This window comes from Hypanus sabinus, chromosome 2, assembly GCF_030144855.1.
Source record: "Hypanus sabinus isolate sHypSab1 chromosome 2, sHypSab1.hap1, whole genome shotgun sequence".
In the NCBI taxonomy this organism is placed as follows: Eukaryota; Metazoa; Chordata; class Chondrichthyes; order Myliobatiformes; family Dasyatidae; genus Hypanus; species Hypanus sabinus.
The window spans coordinates 53,984,376-54,006,732 of NC_082707.1; the positions used below are offsets into that span (position 1 = coordinate 53,984,376).

The 22,357-nt window shown below is 40.2% G+C and overlaps 2 protein-coding genes across 10 annotated transcripts in view; one reads left to right on the forward strand and one right to left on the reverse strand.

Moving 5' to 3' along the window:
* LOC132378867 (inactive N-acetylated-alpha-linked acidic dipeptidase-like protein 2) overlaps positions 1–22,357 on the reverse strand; it is a 937,774-nt gene that overhangs the window by 410,590 nt on the left and 504,827 nt on the right. The gene's annotated exons all lie outside the window — the stretch shown is intronic.
* Positions 5,804–13,097, forward strand: LOC132404705 (uncharacterized). The gene is made up of 3 exons (XM_059989086.1): positions 5,804–5,850; positions 6,129–10,372; positions 12,449–13,097. The coding sequence occupies exon 2, from the start codon at positions 6,296–6,298 to the stop codon at positions 9,230–9,232; it is 2,937 nt and encodes a 978-aa protein (XP_059845069.1). The 5' UTR covers positions 5,804–5,850; positions 6,129–6,295; the 3' UTR covers positions 9,233–10,372; positions 12,449–13,097.

Here is a 22,357-nt window from a genome sequence, read left to right on the forward strand (position 1 = left end):
AATATCTAACAATCTAAAGCTTAACAATATCAATGCGGACATGGGAGCAATGTAGGGAAGTTGGACACTCAGCAGTTTTACGGGCAAGGGATGAGAGAGCAGGAAGCGGTTTTCATAAAGAAGAATAAGAAAGAGACAAATTGAGAGGATCCAGAAAGAGCTGTGGACTTAGCGTTATAGCTGGGAGGAACCTTTGTGTAAATTCAGGGCACTGAGAAAGTAAGGAAAGATAAACAAATAATCTGACCTTTATGGGTTTGATGCACATATTGCTGATTGTTGAGGATGAGGAAGGGGGGGCAAAGGGATTTAACAAGGAAGTCTGCAGAAGAGAAAAGAAGCTTTAGAAGTTTTAGAACAATACAGCACAATACAGGCGCATCTGCTCACAATGCTGTGTCGACCTATAGAAAAATACACCACAATCAATCTAACCCTTTCCTTCTACACAGCCCATAACCCTCCATTTTTACTTACATCCATGTGCCTTTCCCTATTGTATCAGCTTCCCTTGTCAACCTGAGCAACGCTTTCCTGGAACCCACCAATTCTGTAAAAAATCTACATTTGACATCTGTCTTAAACTTTCCTCCACTCAGCTTAAATTCATGTCTTCTAGTATTGGCCACTGCCACCCATGGGAAAGGGATCTGGCTGTCCTCTCACAATCTTATATACCTGTATCAAGTGATCTCATCCTCCGTCGCTCCAAAAAGAAAAACCCAAGCTCACTTAACCTTTCCTCAAAAGACATGTTCTCTAATCCAGGCAGCATCCTGGTATATCTCCTCTGAACTCTAACTAAAGTTTCCAGTCTTCCTGTAATGAGGTGACCAGAACTAACAGAATATTCTAAGTGCATCTTTATAAATAGTAATATTACCTTGCGGCTCTTGAACTCAATTCCCTGCCTGATGAAGGCCAGCGCGCCACATGCATTCTCCAGCATTCGATCAATTTGTTTGACAACTTTGAGTGATCTATGGAATTGCAACCCATGATCCCTCAGTTCCTCCACACTGCTAAGAATCCTGCCAATAACCTTGGACCCCACCTTCAGATTTGATCTTCCAAAGTATATCACCCACACTTCTCTTGATGGAGCTCCATCTGCCACTTCTCCCATATCACCCAAAAATGTAACCTGTCTACAACAACCTACAACAACCACCTACACTGTCCACAATGCCTCTAACCTTCATGCATTTGAAAACTTATTAAAAGTCCCCTCCACTGCATTTATAAAAGTCACGAAGAGCAGGAGCCCAGAGCAGATTCCTGTGGAACACCACTAGTTACTGACTGAATACTTCCATCTATCACCACTCCTTGCTTTCTGTGGTCAAGCCAATTTTGAATCCACACAACCAAGTCTTCATGGACCCTATGCTTCATAACATACTAAAATCGATATACATCACATCCACCACTCTACTTTCACCAATTTTCTCTGCCACCTTCTCAAAAAATTCATTTAGGCTCATTAGAAATGAAGACCTGTCCCTCACAAAGTCATGTTGACTACCCTTAATAAGACTATGATTTCTGAACGCAGAAGCCTCATGTTATTCTTGTATTCCTACAAAATGCTGGCAGAGTAAGGAATTTTAAAATACAGACATGGTTCCACTAGATCTGGCATTACATGGCAGGTGTCCTTTGACTTAAACTGGCTGAAGCAAGATAATCTGCAAGGAAAAAGGCAAGGTGAGAACGTGATGATTTGGATGCAGAAGACCAACAACCAATTTGGATCGGGCATTTGTCTTGACATTTATGAGGAGGAAGTAGCAAGTCCTTTGTTGACCACTTTGTGGGATACCAAAAGAAACTTGAAGTGAATGTGTCAGGTTATCTAAGAAGGCAGCAAATTGGGAATGGTGGCAGGAGAACTAGAAATATCAAGGTATGCCGAAGACCTGACATGGAGAATTGAAGAGAAAACATACATGAAAGAAAGAGGCATCATGGTTTGGGAGAGATGATTAGGGATTAGAAATAAGAAGAAAATTTATCTCATTGTTGCTTTGAGAAATTGCTGTGTACACACTAATTGTCATGTTTGCATACTTTATAATGTTATCTATACTACACAAGTACTTAATTGACTGTGAATTGGATAATCCTGGGGTCTGGAAGGCCACTAAGTAAATGTAATTTTCTTTTTTCTGTTGGTTTGCTTTTATTATAAATGAATACAGAATACGATTCATGCAACTTAATTAAATAAATCTGTTCTTGACAATGAACAGCGGGAGACATTAATTTCACAACAAGAATGAGATCAGGAGGTTGTTAATTGACTGTGGATTTGGCAAGCACCGTCAGTCACTAAGGAATTGCAGAGCTATGAAAGTCATTTTCAGTCAACTAATCTATTATTTATTAGTTAGAATAAAAACCACCACCTAAGTTTATTCTTTCCCCTGTACTCACCAGTTGTAGGTGACTACCTCTCAAAAGCTTCTCTTGAAATCACAATAAATGAACAGCTGTCACATGCATAAAAGGCTAAGTGATGACAATATACTTGAAATTTCCTGTCCCAAACAGTGGTTACCATTTTTTTTAAAAGAATGACTGGCTGAGATATCAAATAGCAGATCCTAGCTACTATGGTGTGTGGCAACTACTTCTCTAAGTTAACCTCCAGCCAGAAAAATGCTTGACTTGTATTTTTTTCAAATAAGGAAACAAAGTAGATATAAATACATCACTTTCAGGATGGGATGTTGGGGCCAGTAAGGTGCAGAGATTGGTACTGCGATTCCACATGTTTACAACCCATATCAATATTCACCCAACTTTCACCACCCCTTTTCCCCTATCTGGTTCTGGCTCCATCTGCCATTGACATCTCTCCTCATGATTCCACATCAGCAATGGTCTCCAACCTTCAAATTCCTCTTCCCTATATATCTCTCTCTCTCTATCTCAATATATATATATATATATATATATATATATATATATATATATATACACACACACACACACACACACACACACACACACACACACACACACACACACACACACACACACACACACACACACACACAGAGTTCCGGTTAATTGGGACCAGTACGTTTTGGCCCAATTAAGTGTCTACTCCAATTAGCCAAAGTTTCATGGAAATAGTTAACAAGTTATAAAAAGACAAACTGAGTAACAAATCATGTATTTAAATAAAAAAACAGAACAAATTAGAAGACAACCAACAGTACTACAGTACTATAAAACTGTGTATTTAGGTCCTAATAGTTATTGATGGAGGAATTTAATTAATGTGCATGATGAACAAAATCAGTGCAGACACCTAGTGCAGATTTGAAATGCCTTCATACAATGCTATTGATGATTGCATTCCCCAAATCTTCATTTTCATTGTAGCACTCAAGAGAATTGTTATTACATTCAAATCCTTTGTAGTTCCTAACTTGTTGAAGTAGTGAAACCATTTTATTTTCACTCCAGCCATTTCTGGCATCTCCAAGTGTGAATGCTTGACACAGTGAGCGAAACAGTTTGGAACTGTCTTAACTACTTATTTCTCCCAACTATCAGTGACAAAACCACTACTTTTTGAACACAGACATACCCAACTGATGCTATTTAAAAAGTTCAATCTAAGCACATGTAATGTCACAAGTGCATGTGACTAACACTAGTTAGAACCTGTTCAGCAAACGCCAATTAGTGTAATAGTTGCCCAAATAAATTAACAGAATCTCGGGTATTTTCTTGATTAGTTTGTTGTTCTTTAAGACTTGTCCCAAATAAGCGGCTGCCCTGCCCTGATTAACCACTGGGGGTGGGGTGTGTGTGCGCACGCGCGCGTGTGAGTCTGTGTGTAATTTATTTCTCTCTTTGTTTGTTTGTGCCTCCATCTCTCATTTGCCTGCCACTGACTCATAACTCCGCCCGCTTGCTCCCCATCCCTAACTAGCACAGTCTGCCTGCTATCTAACATCCCTCTTCAGTCCTCCAGTCACCTCAGACTCCTTTCCAACCAATCCCCTTTATACTGGCCATCTCAATTCTTCAGTTCTGATACAGGGTCAACAGGTCCTTTCCTCCTCAGATGCTGTTCAACCAGATGAGGTCCTCCAGCAGAATATTTGTTGTGATGATTGGAATGAGGGAGGCAACTGCGAAATATCTACGTTTGCTGATAATACAAAGCTAGGTGGCTGTGTGAGACACTTGGGACTGCAGAATCCGGAACAAAAAAAAAACTGCTTGAGGAAGTCAGCGCAACACCTGTGGAGGGAGGCAAAGGAGAACTGACATTTCAGCTTATGGCCCGAGCATCAGTTTGCATTTTGCTCTAGGTGATCATATGGGTTAAGAAAATGATTCAGAGAGGTTTTAAGTGAATATACACATGGTAAGTAAATAGCAAGGAAGTGGTAGATGGAAATACAATGAGTAAAAACGTTAACTAATCTAGTTTGATAGTAAATCAAGTATATTTAAATGGTAAGAGATTGAAAGGGTCTGGTGTTTGCTAAATGCAATACAAAAGGCAGAAATTGTTTTTGCAAGGAGATTTGAGTACAAGAATAGTAAAATCTTCTTCCAATTAAACAGAGACTTGATGAGAGGACATGGAAAAAAAAATCTCCTTATCCAAGAACGCACATACAAAATAGACGTACAGAATGTTCACCAGATTAACCTACGAATGGCAAGTTTTTGTATATGAGGAGAGGACAAACAGACTAGGCCTGTACACTCTTCAAATCAGAGGAGTGAGACGTGATTGCATCAAATCATAAAACAATTGTAAGTGGCTTCATGGGATAGAGGCATAATATATATTTCACCTGCCAGGTCTACCTAAAATCAAGGCTGCAGTCTCAAAATAAGGGGTTGCCCCTTCCAGACTAACACAAGAAGAAATGTCTTCACCCATCTTTGGAAACCTCAGCCTAAGAGAGCTGTGAAATCTCAGTTGCTGAACTAATCTAAGACAGAGAATGATAGATTTTTAGATATTCATTGAATTCATGGATATGTATTTACTGCAAGAAATTATCCAAACAAATGGTGGAAGAGACACAAGGAGCCAAAGGCAATACCACTACTCTTATTTCTTATAATCTTCAAATACTACTCTTTGTGCTATTTGTGTTAATTCACAAGCTTTTCCTTTGTAAGCAAAAGCACAAAAGATGCAACCTGCAATCACAACATTTGATGAGAAATGATCACATTCTTTTAGAATAGGTACAAATTAAACAACGACATTACTAATATCATGAAATTAACACTTTTGCGTGGTTTTGTCATTTAACTACTTTCAAGCGTTATTCAGGTACTGCTCAACTCACCAACTCATAAACAAGAATAATAATTGTAATAGGAAAATCATTATCCTGAATGAGCAGGAGGAACTCCTAGCTGGCTCTAACAGTTAGACCTCATCACTATCCTGCTGGATGACTTCCTGAACAAAATGTGCTTGAAATAGTTGGAAATCAGCTGCCCATTCATTCAAGTGGAAAAGAAAAGTCACAGTCAGGATCTGAAGGAAACAACCTCCAGCACTTAAACTAAGCCTTAGGTGTTTCAAAGTGAGTGTGCTGTCTTTACGACAGTTATTTAGTTTATAATATTTTCGCTTAGTAATTCATTCAATAGTATTTTCTAGTTAGAATTAGAAGTGTTTAAAGTGTATTCATTGCATGTAAAATATATCGGCATGCGATGACGTCACATCCGGTTTCGCCGCGTCTTGTGGGAAAACACCGGTTTGAAATTAGCGCGAGGGTGGGGGCTTTCCACGAGGCACACCTGAGCAGAAGTTGTTTTGCAGGCATGAGAAATCACAGTGAGAGCAACGCTGTAAGTTAATAGATAATCGATATATTGAACTAAGATATTAATGCTGATCCTGTTAGAGGTAACGACGGTAGATAATGTTTATGCTTTCGTTAGTTAAAGAGTCGCGGATAGTTTGCATGGAAGTGTATTTAAAGTAGTCAATGGAGCAGGTAAACTCTCCCTGTATACTGCACCTTAGTGTAATGTAGTTATAGTCACCTTTGCAAGTATTTACACTTGAAATGTGATATTAAGGAAGGAACAAATACTGTATCAATCTTGTATTGTTTTATCAACAGTTTTCACCATATGTTAATGTGAAGAGTGAACAGTAAATGGTTAATCTTACTGCGATCTGGTTCTTATTAACTGTGGTTTATCCGGACGTTAAATTCGGCGTTTCGTTACACCCGAAGGAGAACGTGACAGTGAAAAAGCGGCATTATCAGGTGTTTCAAGTGCTGCAATGTCAGCTCAATCCAGCATCAAGTCGACGCCGCCCAGCGACAAGGGCAGTAAACCGACATCAAGTAAGCCCACCCAGGCGTTATCAGGTGTTCCAAGTGCTGCAATGTCAGCTCGATCCGGGATCAAGTCGATGGCGCCCAGCGACAAGGGCAGTAGAACGACATCAAGTAAGTCCACACAGGCAAGAGCCAAGGCAGAAGCCGCCAAGGTGCGACTGCATTACGCCAAACAAGAGGCAGTTTTGAAAATGAAACTGGCCACCAAAGAAGCCGAAAGGGCCGCCAGACAAAGAGAAGAGGCTGCCAGAGAAGCCGAAATCCAGAAAGAAAGGGCCGCCAAAGAAGCCGAAATCCAGAAAGAAAGGGCTGCCAGAGAAGCCGAAATCCAGAAAGAAGAGGCTGCCAGACAAAGAGAACAGGCCGCCAGAGAAGCCGAAACCCAGTTGGAAATGACAAAAATGTCGACAGAGTTGCATGTGCTGCAGCTAGAAGGAGAAGGAGAAGCTGCCAGGGTGGAAGCAGAGTACATAGAAGAAGCTGAAGGGTCGCGTGATCTGACCGAAACAAGCTCTGCTTTGGAAAGGACCAGACTGGAACGCACGAGCGACTATGTACAATATCAAGCAGACAGGCAGGCTCGTCTCCCCTCTCCATACCTATTCGATAACTTCCCCAGCTACGAGGAAGAGAATTTACCCTCGCGGCCCCGCGATGAAGTCAAGAATGAAAGAGCTGACAACCGATATACTTTGACACCAAAGTTACAAAGTTCGATGCGAAGAGACGCGGAGGTTGAATCCAGGATGGCAAATTCCATGAGAAACGTGCGTTCTCAGTCATATGGGCGCCAACGCACTTCTCCAGCCCGCATGCCGCTTGCAGCCGATCCCACGCTGCAGTATTTAGCACGACGGGATCTCGTCACTTCGGGACTGTACCAGTTTGACGATAAACCCGAAAATTACCGTGCTTGGCTCTCCACATTCACCAACGTGATTGACGGGGTCCAGCTCAGTGCAACCCAAAGGTTGGACCTTATGGCGAAATGGCTGGGGAAAGAATCACGCGACCAGGTGAGACGCATGCGTTCAGTGTACATCAACAAACCTGAGCTAGCCTTAAGCGAAGCGTGGGAGAGACTTTGGGAGAGATATGGGTCCCCCGACATTATTGAAGGGGCGCTATATCGACGTCTGGAAAACTTTCCTAAGGTGTCAGCCAAAGATCACTTTAAGTTAAGAGAATTCGGAGATTTACTCATGGAGATCCAAGGCGCCAAAGAAGATGGCTATTCAGCTGGTCTAGTATTCCTAGATACTCCATCCGGGATTAGACCAATTGTGGACAAACTTCCATTTGGGCTGCAGGACAAGTGGCTGACTGTTGCCTCAGAGTACAAGGAAGACCACGATGGTCGATTTCCTCCCTTTGAGCTCCTCACTAGGTTTGTGTGCAAGGAGGCGAAGAGGCGAAACGACCCTAGCCTTGTAGGTCCAGGAAGCAGTTCGATTTACACCAAGCCAGGCAGATCCGTTTCGAATGTTTTCAACATTGATAAACCCGTGTCAGTGCTCAAGACCGAAGCCCTTACGACTAACAACGACCCTGGCAAGTATTGTCCATTGCATAACAAACCTCACCCCCTGAAAGCGTGCAGAATGTTTAGGGAAAAACCCCTTGAAGAGAGGACGGCTCTTCTCAAGGAGGAAAGAATATGTTTTAGATGCTGCTCCTCAACCTCTCACCTCGCCAGAGAGTGTACGATCGCCGTGAAGTGTCCGGAATGTGGCAGCCCAGATCACGTCGAGGCCATGCATCCCGACCTGTCACCACAAACCGAGAGCGCTCCTTCACCCCCACAACAGGACGGCGGGGAGGGAGAGGCTCACTCTAGGTCAATAGCTGTCAGCACGAACTGTACAGAAGTTTGCGGTCAAGCTCAGTCAAGTCGTTCTTGCTCCAAGATCTGCCTCACTAAGGTGTACCCTAAAGGAGCCAAAGACAAGGCCATCAAAGCCTATGTGATTCTGGACGATCAGAGCAATCGTTCACTAGTCAGTCCAGAGTTCTTTAAATTGTTCAACATTGAGAGTGAGCGGTTCCCATACTACCTCAAAACTTGCTCAGGCAACATGAAAACCCAAGGAAGGAAGGCAGAAGGCATCCAGATCGAGTCCCTGGATGGTAAAGTCGTCATCTGTCTCCCTCCGCTCTTAGAGTGCAATGAAATCATGAATAACCGCGCTGGGATCCCGACACCAAGTGCGGTGCTACACCAGCCGCATCTCCACCACATCGCCAAACACATCCCAGAACTGGATCCGAAAGCGGAAATACTCCTGCTATTAGGAAGAGATGTTATCCAGGTACACAAGGTTAGGCAGCAGATCAATGGACCACTCAACGCCCCCTTCGCGCAACGTCTGGATCTGGGCTGGGTGGTGATAGGAGAGGTGTGTCTCGGTGACGTACACAAACCGATGGTTAACACACTCAAGACCAATGTGCTAGAGAGTGGCCGCCATTCAATCTTTCAACCCTGCCCGAGTGTCCCGTGCATCAAGGAAGCACAACAAGGCGTTAACAAGCGCGAGGCAAGCGACGAGTCGCTGGGCCAGTCAGTCTTCGCTCTAACGAAGTATGACGACAAACTTGCACAATCAGCTCAAGATACCATTTCTTTAAAAACCGAAGACACCAAGGTCTTCAGAGATGAAGCTAATAATGAGGTTGCCCCATTGCCTATCAGAGAACCACGCCAGCGCTCACCAGATAACAAAGAGCAGGCAGTCAAACGGTTCACGTCCTTACGGAAAACCCGGAAAAGGAAACCTGAGATGCAGCAACACCCGATTGGCTCACGAGGTACTGTGCACCCTAATGGCAGAGGTCACAGCCATTATAAACGCACAATCATTCCTACCTGTGTCTTCTGACCCAGAAAACCCCTTTATACTTTCGCCATCAGCGCTCCTTACGCAGAAGGCAGGAGCACCTCCTCCACCAGGAGACTTCTCAGACAAGAATTTGTACACAAGGCAATGGAGACAAGTCCAGGCTCTGGCAAATCAGTTCTGGTCCCGCTGGAGACAGAAATATCTACACTCGTTGCAACAGAGACGTAAGTGGACAGAACCCCGCAGGAATCTTCAAGTTGGAGACTTAGTCCTGCTCAGGGACAAGCAGATCACCCGCAACAGCTGGCCAATGGCCAGAATCACTGCTACATTCCCTAGCGAGGATGGACATGTCAGGAAGATCGAATTGAAGACTACCGACCAAGGCGATGTGAAAATTTACCAAAGGCCAGTTACAGAAGTTATTCTACTTCTACCCAATGACTGATTAAGAGACTAAGTTTTGTACTCTGCTCATTGTGACCTTACGAAGGTCAAGCGGGGAGTGTGCTGTCTTTACGACAGTTATTTAGTTTATAATATTTTCGCTTAGTAATTCATTCAATAGTATTTTCTAGTTAGAATTAGAAGTGTTTAAAGTGTATTCATTGCATGTAAAATATATCGGCATGCGATGACGTCACATCCGGTTTCGCCGCGTCTTGTGGGAAAACACCGGTTTGAAATTAGCGCGAGGGTGAGGGCTTTCCACGAGGCTCACCTGAGCACAAGCAGTTTTGCAGGCATGAGAAATCACAGTGAGAGCAACGCTGTAAGTTAATAGATAATCGATATATTGAACTAAGATATTAATGCTGATCCTGTTAGAGGTAACGACGGTAGATAATGTTTATGCTTTCGTTAGTTAAAGAGTCGCGGATAGTTTGCATGGAAGTGTATTTAAAGTAGTCAATGGAGCAGGTAAACTCTCCCTGTATACTGCACCTTAGTGTAATGTAGTTATAGTCACCTTTGCAAGTATTTACACTTGAAATGTGATATTAAGGAAGGAACAAATACTGTATCAATCTTGTATTGTTTTATCAACAGTTTTCACCATATGTTAATGTGAAGAGTGAACAGTAAATGGTTAATCTTACTGCGATCTGGTTCTTATTAACTGTGGTTTATCCGGACGTTAAATTCGGCGTTTCGTTACACCCGAAGGAGAACGTGACAGTGAGTACAATCAAAGGAAGCAAATTTGGGGCAGGGAGGTTCAAGATTTTCTCTGGAGCATGTGTTTTACTGACCATAAGGAATTTAAACTAATATTTTTTAAGTAAAAGTTCCTTTATGGAACTCTAAATTTGTTTCCTGTTAGTATTGGTTTGATAACACTGCTGCTACCACTTTGCTATTTATGGCTGGTAGCATAGTGGCATCAGCGCCGGACTTTGGAGCAAAGGCTCCTGAGTTCGAATCTCCTTGCATTCTTTCCATCCTTGCTAGGTTGAGCATCGAGCTAGCAACTCAGCCTCATAAAAATAAGAAAGCCTGCTAAATTAACGCTGTCACAAAGGCGTCCCGGTGATTCCACTCGGAGTTAAGGGCTTTCTTCTTTACTTTGCTGTCAGGTTCCAGTCATATTACTGATGCTCGATTTAGCATGTTATAAAATAGAGCCCTTTCACTAAAAGCTTGGGATGTCAGTGATAACCTTCTGTTCTATCTTAATAGTTTCATGCTCTGTTTCCAAGCTGTGAGAAGAAATGTAATGGTTTAAAGCTGCTGTTGTGTTACTGGCCAACTGGAAAGAAAACAAAATACAAATGTGAAACTGGTCATATTTAAGTCAGTGATCCAGCAAAGAATATTCAGGCATCTCTTCAATGATAAAAAATGAGTTTCAACAAAGCTTACATGTTTTTAAATACTCCAGTGCAGAATTTGACCCGTGCTGTGGACTCATCTCTTGTATTGATGGATATTACAATTATGAACTTTGTGACATTGTTCTATAGCATTACTAATAGCTTTGAGGAAGCATTAATCTTTACATTTAGCAGCAAACTTTAACAATATGAAATTGAAGCCAGTTGAAAGTAGAAATTTTAATTAGGTTTATTATCTATACCAACTGCAATTCCATTCAAAGGACTATTTTCAAAAAAAATTGCACTAATATTAGAATTTGAGACTTTTAGTATTTAAAAAAAGTTAATGTTAATTTGTTAACTGCTCTATTGGATTAGAAAAAAACAGTTACAGTTTATTCAACTGAAATTATCGACACAAACCTAATATGAGATTTTGTCCATTAAAAGTGCATTAAATTCTTCATTTAGTCATAGCTCAATTATTTGTTGGACAGAAAAGCCTTGCTAGTTATTAGAGAAATTTTAATAAACATTTCTAAACTACAAAGCAAAATTACTGAAATATATCAAATCTAAAACACATCAGTTATATTACATTTTGTACAAGGCATGATGCTATTCATGCGGGCATAGTTATGAGATATTTGACAAATTCACTTCAACTACTCCATCACTGGGGATACTGCCATTTTTGCCATGCAGCATTCACAACGTATCCATTTCACATAAGCAAGCTTAAAAATCCACACCAATTAATAATCATGGTGAAACCGCATTGTCGCCTGTTCTCACACATGTAAATATTCCACTTATGTAGAACCTCTATCAGTCTAGACCTTACTGAATGACAGATTGCATCACAGTTGTGAATGCCCTCTAATTCTGATCACCATATGGAGTCTAATGGCACTGCCTGGTCCAGTTGGGACTCCACAGCATTATCCCGGGAATTTACCTCTCTGATTCTATATAATATAGACTGCTATATTAATTTCACTGGGTATTCTTACCCTGTAGCATTGGAAAATTAATTGTCTTTATTTAATGAAAGTTATCTTAGTTTAGTGAAAGTAAAAAAATTGTAGATGGCCATGAGCAATAAGATCATTAGACATGGGAGCAGAATTAAGCTATTTGGTCCATCAAGTCTACCCTCTTACCCCATTCTCTTGTCTTCTCACCATAACCTTTGAGCCCTTACAAAGCAAGAGCCTTTTTTGGTATGTATGTAATAAATCAGTAACATTTGAGTAATATTGTGAACATCTTGTTTGATTAAACATTCTTTTTTCTCTACATAATGCATTAAGGGTTATATGTAAAACTACATGAATGAAATACATCATTATGCCACCATGTCATATGTGTGTGCCTCACTCCAGTAAAAATGAAATCTACATGTTTATCTGGGTCTCCCATGTTTTCTTTTGTTTAGATAATGGAGATACAATACACTACATTGGTGATGAGGAAGTTTTAAATGAATCCAAGATGACCACCTAGCAGATGAAGCACATCTATTCCAGCAGACTCAGGAGGAAAGCAATCAGCATAACCAGAGACACCACCCAGCCCGGCCACTCCCTGTTTGACCTGCTGCTGTCCAGCAAAAGGTTCACGACACTAAAAGCCAGAACAAATAGACTGAGGAACAGCTTCTACCCCAGAGCTGTGGTCTCCATCACACCACTCCCACAGAACAATGACTGAAACTGTGAGCACACACATTCACACACAGGGACTGAATACTTGCACTAACGACACTTTGTGCATTACTGTGATATTCTGGTGCTGCTGCAACTTATTTTTTGCTACTTATCTATTTAATACTGTTTTTCTATTACTGTCTTGTTTTTATCTACCATTTTATTTAATTGCCTGAGAGGAAGCCAAACAGAGTTTCATTGTATCTATGTATAATGACAATAAAGATCATTCATTTATTCAAGTGGAATCAAATGTCAGGGGAGCCCATTTCAGCTTATGTGAGTGAATTGAAGAGAAACTGAGGATTGTCAGTTCTGTGATGGGCTTATTTATGCATGAAAGAATTGTTTAATTTGTGGAATTTTGCAAGAAAGCATTCAAAAGTAGCTCCTAACAGAAACACAACTCACATTTAAAACAGTAGTTGAAATCGCTCTATCAATGGAAACACCTGACAGAGATGAAATTGAGTTACAGTCAGGAATGAAACTGGGCATGAGCAAAATTGCAATATCTAAACAGAAATTGGCCTGGCTAAACACTTTGTGTTACTATTGTGGCAGGGGCTCACATACAACACATAAATGCAGGTTCAAAGATGAAACTTACAGAAAATGCAAAAACTAGGACACGTTCAAGGAGCATGTCTGACAGACAAAAATACATGGACTGAACAGGAAAGAAATAAAGATAAAAAGTCAAGTTGCAGTTACAAAAAGAGCATTAATCTGCATGCTGTTGATGAAAATTCTGATAATGATGAGAGTGACACAGGACTGGGTAGCCTTGAGAATAACAATGTGACAACTAACCAGAAACCAGCAATATGGCTTACACCAGAACTAAATGGCAAATTCCCCAGGGTCGGAATGATTTTGACCTTGATGGAGGTTGCCTTATGTAGGGATTTGGATTTGTTGTACCATCCAAACTGAGAGCTAAAGTGTTGGTGGAGCTATATGCCAGTCATCTAGCTACGGTCAAAATGAAAGCGTTGGCTTGATGCTTTGTCTGCTCGCCTCAGATAGGTCAACTGATTGAGCAGTTTACCATACACTGTTTGGGATGCCAACATGCCCAGATGAAAGGTGTCCAGAACCACTTCCCACAGTCCCAAAGTCAACTTCTCCAACCACCATGAACCTGAGACAGTTTCACAGCCACGTCTCACCTGCCAAGCACAATGGCCCCTCTTCTACATATATGACTAGAGAATAATATATTACATATTTGAGTTGAGCTGCATTCTATATTCACCTGGAGTTTATAGCTAAGTAGGGAGGAGTGTTGTGCATTTAGCTTATCAGTCATATTTCAGTAATATGTTAACATATCTTTTGATTAAGCATCCTTTGCTGCTTACATCAGTAATTATGGGTTATATGTAGTAGTATGTGAATGGCATACATTACCATATCATACGTGTATGCCTTGCTAGAGTAAAAACGAAATGTACATGCTTGCCTTGGTCTCCAATGATTTGCCTTTGGTTAGTTTATAGAGTTACAAAACAAAAATCTATTAACCTCTATTTTAAATATATACAATGACTAGGCTTCCACATTCCAAATTCCATGGATTCACCATTCTCTCACTAAAGAAGTTCCTCCTCATCTCTGTCCTAAGGAGATGTTCTTCTATACAGAGGCTGTGCACTTTGATTCTGGACTTACTCACAATTGGAAACATCCTCTCCATATTCACTCAATTACACCTTCCAATATTTGGTAGATTTCAATGAGCGCTCCCCCCTCAGCCCACCCAGTAGAAATTCCAGAGAATGCAGCCCGAGAGAGCTACTCATACATGTTCATACTCTTCATACATGAACACTTTCATTCCTGAAACATTCTCATAGACCTCCTCTGGGCCCTCGCCAATGCCATCACATCCTTTTTTAATAAGGGGCTCAAAACTGCACACAATGTTCCAAACGTGGCCTGAGCTCACCTTATAAAGCCTCAGAATTACATCTTTGCTTTTATATTCGAATCCTCTCAAAATGAATGCTGACATTGCATTTGCCTTCCTTACTACAGATTCAACCTGCAGGTTAACCAATTTCTGAATTCACTCGTTTAGAAAATAGTTTATGGCTTTATTTCTTCTGCCAAAATGAAAGAAATATAAAATAAAATCAGAAAGTGCTGGAAAAATTCAGCATATCACCGGCATGTGTCAGGAAATTTGTTAATTTCGCAGCAGCAGTTCAATGCAATACATAATATAGAAGAAAAAAATTAAAAATATTAAATAAACAAGTAAACAAATTACAGTATATGCATATTGAATAGATTAAAAATTGTGCAAAATCAGAAATAATATGTATTAAAAATGTGAGGTTCAATGTCCATTTAGACAATAGACAATAGACAAAAGTCAATATGTGCAGAAGTAGACCATTCGGCCCCTCGAGTCTGCACCGCCATTCTGAGATCATGGCTGATCATTCACTATCAATACCCAGTCCCTGCCTTGTCCCCATATCCCTTGATTCCCCTATCCATCAGATATCTATCTAGCTCCTTGAAAGCATCCAGAGAATTGGCCTCCACCGTCTTCCGAGGCAGTGCATTCCACACCTCCACAACTCTCTGGGAGAAGAAGTTTTTCCTCAACTCTGTTTTAAATAACTGACCTCTTATTCTCAATCCATGCCCTCTGGTACTGGACTCTCCCAACATCTGGAACATATTTCCTGCCTCAATCCTATCAAATCCTTTAATTATCTTAAACGTTTCAATCAGATCCCCTCTCAATTTCCTCAATTCCAGTGTGTACAAGCCCAATCTCTCCAATCTCTCTGCGTAAGACAGCCCTGCCATCCCAGGAATCAACCTAGTGAATCTACGCTGCACTTCCTCAATTGCCAGAATGTCCTTCCTTAAACCTGGAGACCAAACTGTACACAATATTCCAGGTGTGGTCTCACCAGGGCCCTGTACAAATGCAAAAGGATATCCTTGCTCTTGTACTCAATTCCCCTTGTAATAAAGGCCAACATTCCGTTTGCCCTCTTCACTGCCTGTTGCACTTGCTCATTCACCTTCATTGACTTCATTTAGGGATCGAATGGCAGAGGGGAAGAAGCTGTTTCTGAATCGCCGAGCGTGTCCCTTCAGGCTTCTGTAACTCCCACCTGATGGCAACATTGAGAAAAGGGCATGTCCTGGGTGCTGGGGGTCTTTAATACAGGATGCTGCCTTTCTGAGATGCTGCTCCTTGAAGGTGGCCTGGGTACTTTGTAGGCTAGCCAACTATACTTACAACCTTCTGCAGCTTCATTTAGTCCTGTGCAGTAGCCCTCCCCAACCCCCTCCCCCAATACCAGATAGTGATGCAGCCTGTCAGAATACTCTCCACAGTGCATCTGAAGAAGTTTTTGAGCAGTTCTGTTGACATACCAGATCTCTTTAAACTCCTCGCTGTCTTGCCTTCTTTATAGCTGCATTGATATGTCGGGACCAGATTGGGTCTCAGAGATCTTGACACCCAGCAATTTGAAACTGCTCACTCTCTCCACTTCTGATAGCCAATAGAGAGAGCGAAGTAGATAATGTTTCAGGCCCTAAACCCCTCATCAGAACATCTGAGGTTCTAGGCTGAAATTGTTGCTATCCACAAATATTTCTCATCTCACTAAGTTTTCCAGAATTTTTTGTTTTTAGTTTAAATTGATCATTTTATTGACTTGCAAATGTTTCAGTACTTTATTCACATTCCAAGTAATATCTTTTTTCAATCAACTGAAGCAAAATTTAGCAAAAAGCAAAAAGTTTGTTTTTATATAGTTGAGATGCGATAAAGCTCCAACCCTGCCAAAAGCTGTTCAAAGCTAGCTTAACCACAATGGTAATTGAAAATTCAATGCACACCATACCTCACTGGTTACATAAGAGTTGCACATGGTTGATCTTCTACATCTAGACCAAGCAAGTGTGGATATATGGATGTTCAGGTTTTAGGCTGAATCCAATGTGATTCAGCCCAATTTCAAACATCACAGCTATCTTGGCCTTACTAGTCCCTTCAATTCAATTTCTTCAATTAAACCTAAATAAAATTACACTCAAAATTGTTTATGACTTTTACAGCATTCTTTGGGGTTAACACATATAGCAAATAACTTCATCAAAATGACTTCAGCCACCAGTCTTCAGATGCGAATATGCACTGTGGATGAAATCTAAAATGCACCTCTGAACAATGGGTTCAGAGATGGAACTATGAACCACAGTTAACTGGAACTATTGGAGTATAAAAATATTATGGAGTATAAAAGTTGTATTATTTGCTGTGTAACCAAAACTATGTAGTCAGCTTGCTATGCATGTATCCAAAATGAAATCCTAGGAATGTAGAAGACAATGGTGTGTTAAAGGTAGCTAAAGAGATGTAGTCAGCTTTGAAACTTGCTATTTGCTATGCATGTACCCAATTTAGCAGGAGAATGAAGTATTAAGAATGTAAATTTGCTAATTGCTAGAGAATGAAATCTTAGGAATGTAAAAGACAATGGTGTGTTAATGAGAGGTAGCTAAGAGATGTAGATTAGAACATGATTAAGTCAATGGGATGTACGTGTGAAACTGGACCAGGAGATTGATATAAAAAATTCTGTGTCCGGGGATCGGGGGGCAATAAACCGTGAACCACAATGCTGGAACCAGACAATGCTGATAATAATTCATTCAGAAGTCTCTGGTGGGTGCGAAGTGGGAGATGTGAAGTTTGTGCATTGTAAATATGGAATTCTCCTTTGATCTTTGGCACATAAAATGTTGTATAACATTCTCATTCTCTCTCTCTACTCCACTCTAAAAGTCTGTCAGATTATTTGTGAGTGTGTATCAAATAAAAGACTATTTTTCATATCTACCAACTGTGTCCCTCCAGTTACTGCTTTCATGCGACGACAATGATCACTGGATAACAAAGATTTTGCTTCCTGAATACCTTCAGGTGTACCTTATGAATTTTGGGCTACCGATCATGAAAATCACCATGGAATTTCCCTATCACACACCATTTTTTAAATAAAAATATGTTTATTATTTCAATTCATAGTTCAAATCAATTAAAATGTTGCCTACAATGTAAGCTGGAAAGTTTCCTATCTTGTCCAGGCATGCTTGGGCATGCTTAGCCGGTGCAGCTACTGCATGGCAGGACAGGCTTTAGTAATAATTATTGGGTTCAGGACTGTAAGGATGGAATTTGCTATCACCAGGCACAAAAATTTCTGTGAAGGATTTTGATATTTGAGACATACTCCCAAATAACTGATGCCAAGATTAAGGAAAGCATTTTTGTTGGTCCACAAATCAAACAGGTCATCAATCACAGGCAATTTGAAGAATTTCTAGTGGGACTGGAGAAAATCACATGGAAGGCATTCAGGGAAGTTGTTGAAATTTTTCTCGGCATCCACAGAGCAAGAAACTACATGCAGCTGGTTGAAAGCATGCTTCAAGCATATAAAGCCATGAAATGCAACAGGTCACTAAAGATTCATTTTCTGCATTCCCATTTAGACTTCTTCCCTGCAAATCGTGGTGCTGTTAGTGACGAGCATGGTGAAAGGTTTCACCAGGACATTGCGGTCATGGAGAAAAGATACCAGGGCAACTGGAATCCATCAATGCTGGTGAATTATTGTTGGACACTTAAGCAAGATGCCTCAGACACTGAGTACAAATGAAAATCATTAACAAAATATTTTTAACTTAGTTGAACTATTGCAAAGCATCAGCACCATTATGCAATTAAACACATTATATTCAATAAGTTAATTTGCTGTTTCTCCAAATTCCTACATGAACCTATCATAAACAAAAAAAACTTCTAAGGAAGCAACGCTTCTGAAAAAATTTGTTGTCCAGTGTAATTTGTGGGAGCAAATTATGGGTTTACAAGCATAACTTAGCAAACATTACAGCAAACAGATTTACAGTACTGTGCAAAAGTCTTAAGCACATATAAATTGCTAGGATGCCTAAGACTTTGCACAGTACTTTAGAGATATTTTGTATTGCACTGTCCTGCTGCAAACATATTTCATGACATATGTGAATGATGATAAATCTGTTTCTGATACAGCTCTCTATTGTGGACTGGGAATGGGAAGGGGGCAGGGAAAGGGAAAGCACCAGAGAGACATTCTGTAAAAATTTATAAACCAACTGTTTGGAATCAAATGATTTTGCCCGGTGTCTCACAGCTGGGTGTGTCTGCACCCACACCACCTCCACCCCTGGTATTCCTTCTCTACCACCTCTCCCACACCACTCCTGCAGCACACTACCCTTACCATTCCAAACATTCTTTGCTCCTGTCAAATCTACAGTCTTGCTGTTTGCTTCATGTTGACAAAACCAGTACTGAACAAAATTCTTAGGCACCCCAGCTATATACTGTACACATGCCCAAGACATTTTCACAGCACTGTAAATTCATTAGGTTAAGTGGAATGGGATACAATGGGGCTGTTGGGGGAAGTTTTTTTTATTAAATATAATAAATAATTACGGTGTGGTATTCTAGGTACAATAGGATCTATCTCTTAGTAAGTTTAGAACCTACAGGGGGTCCACCCAAATTCATTACACACTTACGTGGGATGGACTTAATACTGGTTGACTACTTCCCAACCACCTGTTAGTTGTCAAAGTCAAAAAATGGGAAATATCAGAAAATTTCTTCTGACAGCAAAGACTGGAAGAACAATTCTGGTCAGCAGAAAGAATTCAGAAACACTTGATTGCAATCTTACTCACTTTCTCCTACTGAAATAATGGTATAAGTTCAATGTTTTAATTTGGCAACTGGATTACATAGGCATCTGAATAGAACACTTTATGGCATAGAGTGTACTGAACAATGTGCCCATCAATGTTCATGAGAAGGTCAGTAAATAAATCACTGGGTGTTAACTAATTACCCAATTTTCCCAAACAAGGAAGCAGAGAGCTACATTTTCACAAATTGAACCATATGATCTGAGCAGTATTATAAAGGAGAACATTACAGCTAGTCCTTCTGCTGGTCGATCAAACAAAATCCATTGATACTGGTCACAAGGCACTCACATCTCAGCTGTGCCACAATTTTTTGATCATCAATCTTCTGAATTGCACAAAGGGTTTGTAAGGACTCCCAGCACAACACTGAAATGCACACAAATGAACCGGCTGTCAAGGTTACCCACAGGGAGCAGAGATTTAATTTAGGATGCAAAATTGAGTCCTCTCAGCCTTTGAAATTCACTGATTTAGAATCATGTTTGTAGTTAATAGACATTTTTGTATTAACCCATTATTTTATTCTAAATTCATAAATGCCAGGACACATTCTTAAAAAACAATTGACTGATCAAGTTTATAACTGAAGTAGGTAGAACTACTTTCTAAATCAAAACTTAAATGATATAATTTCCCTGCATAGCTTCAGTGACCCTATCAAAAAGAAAATATGTGAATTATTATTATTAGACACTTCATTATCCTCATACCAGAGAGACAATGACCACCAATCTTCCAACTAGTATGGTGGAATTGGATTGCGGTTGGCTTTCCAACATTTCATTTACTTTACTTTATTTCAAAAGGCAAGATAAAAGATGATAACAGGATCACATTTTTTTTAACTAGCATCCTCATGGAATTGATCAAAACATTTCATCATAATAGTTTTACTCAACTGGCTGTTTGTGTACTTCCATGCCAGTGGTAATAAACCTGATTCAGATTCCTCTGCCAATGAAAGTTGGGGACTAATCTGCTTTAAGTGTGTACATTGGTTTAAGCCATAATGTTTATGCATTTCACTTACTGCATTTTACTGAAGAATTACTGTCTTCATCAAAAGAAACTGCAGTAGTTTCTCTTTGCCAAAACAATACAGCACTGGCTGTAAGTCACAAGTCTTCAATTTGATGCAAGCTATCAACAAGTATTGTTAGTTTTCTCTTTTAGTGTAGGGCCCTTTATACCACTGGGATCAATATGTCTGATGCAGAGGGTCCCAGGATTAAGCCACTAAATAAAACACACAAAGAGCACAGGTTCAGCACCTGCCTTTGAGATGCAAAGAAGCAATGAAGCAGAAGCACTTCATCCAAATTAAGCTCTATCCACTTGCACATCTTCTAAATTATATACTCCATTCACTTTGCACAATTTGGTCGACTCTATATTGGAGGAAACCAAATCAGGCTGCTTTTTAGAATGCCTCATTTCATTTCCCAAAGTTGCTTGTCACTTTAATTCTGCATCCTACTCCCAGTCTAACTTCTCTGTTTTAAAAATGCTGCATTATGCCAGCAAAGCCTATCGGTAACCTCAAGGAGCAGCAAGTTGCCTTCCCACTAGGTACACTGGAATCCTTCGGACAACACTGAATTCAAGTTCCAGTTAACTATACTGCAATTTGTGTCAGAACTGGCAATTTCTGATGAAAGGTCATCAACCTGTAATGTTAAATTTACTTTTGTCTCTTCATAGCTCCAACAGACCAGCTGTGTTTATCTAGCATTGCCTTTACTTCAGATTTCCAGCAACTACAGTTTTCTTTCTTTCAAGGTTCCAGTATTGTTTCTCTTTGTGGACAGAAGATAGAGGAAAAGAAAATCACTCTTCTCCTTTTATTTTTATCTACTACAGATAGAAAAGCTGTATTTAACAGACCTCCACCACCCTCTCAGTAGGAACCACCATCATTCTTGCTGCCACACTTTCAAACACATTCTTTTTGTTCTTACCAACACTCCCTCAATTTGAAACACCACTAATTTCTAATGTTTCTACTTCTAAAGATAGATCATGGGCCTAAAACTTTTATGCGATCTCTCTCCATGGATCCTGCCAGAGCTGAGAACTTCAAACATGTTCTGTCTTATTCAATATTTTGTATATTTCAATCAAAGTGCAGTTATTAAAGGTCAAACCTCACAACCATTAGCAAATAATAGAAAACACACATCAGTCCTTAATTAAGTGTCAGTGGTGGAAAGGGTGAGCAACTTCTCACTCCTGGGCATCAACTTATCAGAGAATTCCAACATATTGATGTCATCACAAAGAAGTGATACCAGTGGCTTTGCTTCATTAGCAATTTGAGAAGATTTGGTACATCAACAAGGACTCTTGCATACTTCTATAGTTGCATTCTGGAGAAACATACAATAAGCTGTTGTTTACCAACTACAGCTCAGTGCTCAACAACATAATCCCCGCAGTACTAATTAACAAACTTCAGATTTTAGCCTCCCTATTCCCTTCTACAACTAGATGCTCCCTTAAGAAGGAGCCCACAATCAGTTTGGACCACTAACGACACCTTCTCCTTGCTGACAATCTACACAGGCACACTGTAAGGATGTGTGCTTTTTCCACAGCTGTACTGTCTCTACATTCATGACTGTATGGATAGCCACAACTCAAATAACATCCAATTAAAAACTTGGAAGAAACAATGGGAGACACCATTGACAGGGTGAATAAAATGGAAGATAATATTTCTGCCTGGACATCAGAAAGAAAACGGTTGTTGAAAAAAGTGGATGTACTTGAAAATTTTAGCAGATGAAATAATATTAAGATTGTTGGACTTAAAGAAGGTATAGAGGGAGAGGATCCAA